The 5684-nt window shown below is 57.4% G+C and overlaps 1 protein-coding gene across 1 annotated transcript; it reads left to right on the top strand.

Annotated features, from left to right (window-relative positions):
- Nucleotides 1-364: 364 nt before the first annotated feature.
- On the top strand, nucleotides 365-1468 carry Cdk5r2 (cyclin dependent kinase 5 regulatory subunit 2). Its single transcript, XM_027941638.2, has one exon. The coding sequence runs from the start codon at nucleotides 365-367 to the stop codon at nucleotides 1466-1468; it is 1104 nt and encodes a 367-aa protein (XP_027797439.1).
- The last annotated feature ends 4216 nt before the right edge of the window (nucleotides 1469-5684 follow it).

Here is a 5684-nt window from a genome sequence, read left to right as displayed (position 1 = left end):
CTTCATGTGAAAGGAAAGGACCCAGGACAGAGGGTGGGAGCTAAGGCGGGATTTGAGATTGATATCTGATATCCTATTGGTCAGAGGAGCTGCCGATCAGAAGGGCAGCTCGGTGAGGATTGGCTGCGTAAGGCGGGGCGTGGCGGGGCGAAAGAAGGGGCCTAAGGGGTGGGGCTGACGCTGCAGCTGGCGCAGCTCAGACTCTGAGCAGCCGCCGCCGAACAGCAAAGCAGCTCCTTCCCCCGCCTGTCCGCGCGCGCGGGCCGGGGCTAGGCCCCCCACCGCCGGGTCCCCCGGGGCTGCAGCAGCAGCGGCGCCGCCCGCGGTTCCCGCCGGGGCCCGGGCGCCGGCCCCGCTCTGCAGGATGGGCACGGTGCTGTCGCTTTCCCCTGCCTCCTCGGCCAAGGGCCGGAGGCCCGGCGGGTTGCCGGAGGAGAAAAAGAAGGCGCCGCCCGCGGGGGACGAGGCGCTGGGGGGCTACGGGGCGCCGCCAGTGGGCAAGGGCGGCAAAGGCGAGAGTCGGCTCAAGCGTCCGTCCGTGCTCATCTCGGCGCTCACCTGGAAGCGCCTGGTGGCCGCATCTGCCAAGAAGAAGAAAGGCAGCAAGAAGGTGACGCCCAAGCCAGCGTCCACCGGTCCTGACCCTCTAGTCCAACAACGCAACCGCGAGAACCTTCTCCGCAAGGGCCGGGACCCCCCCGACGGCGGTGGCGCCACCAAGCCCCTGGCTGTGCCAGTGCCCACAGTGCCCGCGGCTGCTGCCACCTGCGAGCCACCGTCGGGGGGCAGCGCTGCAGCCCCGCCGCCAGGCTCGGGTGGAGGAAAGCCGCCGCCGCCACCACCCCCAGCCCCGCAGGCGGCGCCGCCGGTGCCTGGTGGCTCGCCGCGGAGGGTCATCGTGCAGGCGTCCACAGGCGAGCTGCTCCGCTGCCTGGGCGATTTCGTGTGCCGACGCTGCTATCGCCTCAAGGAGCTGAGCCCTGGCGAGCTGGTGGGCTGGTTCCGCGGCGTGGACCGCTCGCTGCTGCTGCAGGGCTGGCAAGACCAGGCCTTCATTACGCCCGCCAACCTGGTGTTCGTGTACCTGCTGTGCCGCGAGTCGCTGCGAGGGGACGAGCTGGCGTCGGCCGCCGAGCTGCAGGCCGCCTTCCTCACCTGCCTCTACCTCGCCTACTCCTACATGGGCAACGAGATTTCCTACCCACTCAAGCCCTTCCTCGTGGAGCCTGACAAGGAGCGCTTCTGGCAGCGTTGCCTGCGCCTCATCCAGCGGCTCAGCCCGCAGATGCTGCGGCTCAACGCCGACCCCCACTTCTTCACGCAAGTCTTTCAAGACCTCAAGAACGAGGGCGAGGCTGCCGCTGGCGCCGGGGGTCCACCGAGCGGGAGCGCGCCCGCAGCTTCTTCTGCCGCCAGGGACAGCTGCGCGGCCGGAGCCAAGCACTGGACTATGAACTTGGACCGCTAGGGATACCCAGGGGCCGTGCCCGCCCCCCGCCCAAGTCTCCGACACAAACTCGGACCCCCCTCTCCCCCGCCCCCGGGACTCTCAAGCCACCGCCGGTGTTACCGCCACTCTGGGCTGGGCGGAGGAGGAGCCGCTCCTGTCCGGCAGGGGAAGGTGGAGGCTAGGACACCAGAGGCCACGGTGTCTGGATTTGCTGGGCGTGGGCTGGGAATGGGGGATGAACACTGGAAGGGCACCCCAGCCTCATCCTTTCCATCTGTCAGTGTCCTTATCTCTTCATTTCTGCCGGGTTTCCCGCTTCCCTGCCGTGCGTGTCTGTAAGTCCATCTCCCCTGGCCCCCCCCCCCATTTCTTCACCTTCTTTCTGTGTCTTCATCTTTTCTCCTGTCTGCACTTTCATCTCTCCCTCTACCTTTGCATTCACCGTTCCTTGGGTGTGTGTTTCCATCTCCACCTTACCCCTGTGCCTGACTGTACCCCATTGCCCCCGTTTCTCCTCCTGCACCTGTGTCCCCATCTTCCCTTCTTAATCTCTTTCTCCTTGCTCCTGTCATGTATGACTATTTCCCCTCCTGTTTGCCTTCCCCCTCTGCTTGTATCATCTTGCAATTCTTCCCCTGACTGAGACCCCTTATCCCCCTCCCCAGATCAAAGGGACTGTTAGTTTTTAATTTGGACCAACTGAGGTGCGACAAGAAACTGCAGTCCCAGGCGACCAGACAACCACCAGAATGGCCCCTTGCCCCACCCCCACCGCCTCTCCCCACCTTTTCCAACGTGTTGCATGCCGGGAGTTGGCGGGGGATGGGGGCGTGGAGGGACTGCTGGCTTCTTTCAGGAGGCTGAGATTTGGGGCAAAATCAACCTGCGAGAACACCCCGGCGGCGATGCCTCAAGTGGGCGGGCGGCAAGAGAAAGAAAACTCTACTTATTTTGAGGGAGGGGCGTCCCTCTTCCTTATCCTTAGGTTTCTTGTTATCCCTCTCCCCTTTTAATTTATTTCACTGTTTCCGGAGGGAGGGGGGAGGGGGGTTGTTGGGCCGAGAACTGTCCGAGGTGCTGAGCTGGGGAGGGATCGGAATCTTCCCGGGAGAGTACCAGGAACTGGGTTGGGCCTGGGGCCGTGTCCAAGGTGCCAATGATGCGGGCCGACGGCGCGGGCCGCACTGTCTGTCTGTCCGTCTATCCCGGAGAGAACTATAAAGCGCTGGAAGCGCCTGCACATGGTTTTGCGCCGGCCTTTCTTTGGGCCCCTGGAGGGAGGGAACGCGAGCGGAAATGGAACTGTCACTGGTAGAGCAGGAGGACCAGATATAGGGGTCTACTGGGGAAGGTCAAGTTCCTGAGAGCTGCTACCTGCTGACCCCTCCCACATCAGCTTCAATTTTACAGAGTAAAGTGGGGTAGCCAAGGGTTGAGGCTGAATCCACAATTCCCATCCCAGCCTCCATCTTGTCTAACCTAGCTCCTCATAAATGCCCAGGCCACTTAGAGACAAGAGGTAAGGACAGTAGAAGTCGTTTCCCTTCTATGAGGTGACCCCTTGAGGAAGAATTAACTAGTCACTATTGCTGCTTTTCCTCTTTCCCTACCATATAGTGGATCTAGAGTCCAGTTAGGTCTATGTTCACCGTTCCCGGGTGGGGCCTGATGGCTACATTCAGCTACCCCACCCCACCCACACCCCCACATGTGTCCAACCCTCACCACTACTGGGCAGCTTGGAGGCTGCTTTTGTTACAAGCCCACCCAGGGTAGTCTTGGGAGGCCCATCCCTGCTTCCAACTCAGACCCTGAGTCAGGGAGGCACAGAGATGAAAAGGGGAGACGAAAGCTATTTTTCAGCATTGAAACAAAAGGGGAAATGAGCTTTTGGCTTGAGATCCCTGCTCAGCCCCCATTGCCTTCTTAGCTGCATGGCAAATGGCTAAGTGCTCTGGTTATTGTTCCAATGCCCAAGGAGGCCTGGCTTCAACAGAGCTCTTGAGGCTCTAACCCCGATCACCACCGTGGCCTAGAGGACCCAAAGAGAGAACCAGGAGGGGTTGGCCAAGACCAGGCCTCAGGTTCGCTGTCCGTGGTGCTGACAGGCACGTTTGGGCAGGGTGGGGACTTGTATGGGCAGGAAGAGTTGGGGACTCGGTCGCTGCTAGATCTTCTGGATAATTTAGAAATAGGGTGTAAGGTATTTTGATGGCGAGTTACAGAAGTCTGGCCCGAGACCCCAGCAATGTCGCTTCCCACTTGCCCTCCTGAGAGATCAGGACTCGGCTTTCACCCGGCTTCGGCCCAGAGCTTTAGCACCCGGCCTGGAGCCGGAAATCCTCAGTCCAGATTTGTGAATCGAGCTCCCGGGGGGGAGGGGGAGGGGGGAGAGCTGGCGGAAGAGAAGGCGGGAGCAGCCGCCCATTGGTTGGAATTTGGCGCAGTCAGCGCGGTGCTGTCATCTCTCCCGGTTTCGGAGGAGGGAGGGAGGATCACTTGGGTCACTCCGCGGCTGTCGCCATAGTAACCAGACTGAGAGAGCGGGGCCGCCTCTCTACTCTCCCACTTCTGGCAAGGGAGAAACAATCCTGGTTCTTTAATTTGGAACTAGTTAGCGAGACTTGATTGAAATTTCTGAGTTAGAGGAGCCTAAAGGGATTGATATGGAGACGGGAGAGCCCAGGCAGACCCGCATACATCCTGCCCTCCGGAGGCCTCTAAATACTGCCCCCAACCCACACATAACACCTACACCTACACACACACACACACACACACACACACACACCTCCAGGAATCTGTGGTCTGGTACTGTGGACCCAGAATGAGAAAAAGGCCTTAAGGAACGGTGTTAACTTAAATCTCACCTTCCTTACCATGCCCCAAAGCATGAGCCACTACTTTAATCCGATTAGCTGGGAGGGACTGTAGGAGGATCAACACGAAAATACATAAGAATTATTCTCCTGGGTCAAACTTGGTCAGAGTTCTGTTTTCTCCAAGATGGTCTTTTGGGGAGGCAAAGGGAGAAAAGAGTACGTGTAGAAACAGGATAAGATGACTTTACTGCCCAGGAGTGAACCTGGGGGAGGTGAGTCCAGGCTGGTGATGAGGTGGTGAAGAAGGCCCAGAGTCTAGAGAGCTGGAGGAAGAATGGAGATGGAGGATGGGAGACAGAAACCCAGCTGGAGCCGTGACTCAGCACTTCCCCTCGCAAAGAGCCGGGACCACTCTTCCAGCATAGGGGCAGCCAAAGCCGGGAGGGGAGGAGAACAGGAAAATAAAAGGGTGATAACTGGTGAGCCACCCCTTTGCGTGATCCCTGCCGATACATGCATTGACACATAACCAAAAGGGTACATTTTAACCAGAGCAAACACACATGCATTTATACTGATTAAGGGTCATTCAATCATAATGTACTCTCATCTTCATTCCCCCCTTCCCTGTCCCCCTTCCTGGAGCAGAGGACATTTTGTCCAGAGATCCATGCTCGCCTGTCCCTAGAATACCTTGGTACTTATTGGAAAATGAGAAATGCAAAAACTTGCGGGTGTGGTGTATATGTGTGTGTGTGGGGGGGGGGGGTGTTGTCATGGTAACTGTTTTGTCTGCCAGGCACTGGTGCACAGCAATTAGAGCATCTGGCAGGATCCAAGAGGACATCCTATGGGTTCTGCCCACTGGGACTCTGCTTCAGACACCTAGATGGGCACCTGGGGAAATTTCTATAACAGAGCCTGTCAAAGAGCTCCTCCAGGCAGTTCACCATGATTAACTAGAAGCCAGGTACAGGCACCTGACCACCTTATTCTCCCTTTAAGTGGTATTCCTGATCCCCCTTGTAAATCACAGATAACATTTACAAAGACTCAAGACAGCAGGTATTAACCCTTCAAGACCTTTTTTTTTTTTTTTTTTAAGACAGTGAACTTCTCTCTCAGCATCTTGACACATGTCCTACAAAGAAAGTTATTTTTATCTACACAGGAGTGTAGATGACAGAAATTTTGTTTAGTTAGTGTGATAAAAGATTGGGTACACACTGGGCGCAGTGGTGCATGCCTGTAATCCCAGCCACAGGGGAGGCTGAGGCAGGAGGATCACAAATTCAAGTCCAGTCTGGGCAACTTAGACCCCATGTTGAAACAAAAGATAAAAAGGGCTGGGGATGTAACTCAATGGTAGAGTACACTTGGGTTCAATCCTCACTACTGAAAAAGAAGGAGAA

Source organism: Marmota flaviventris, chromosome 11 (genome assembly GCF_047511675.1).
Source record: "Marmota flaviventris isolate mMarFla1 chromosome 11, mMarFla1.hap1, whole genome shotgun sequence".
NCBI lineage: Eukaryota > Metazoa > Chordata > Mammalia > Rodentia > Sciuridae > Marmota > Marmota flaviventris.
This window is presented reverse-complemented; position numbering and strand designations above follow the sequence as displayed.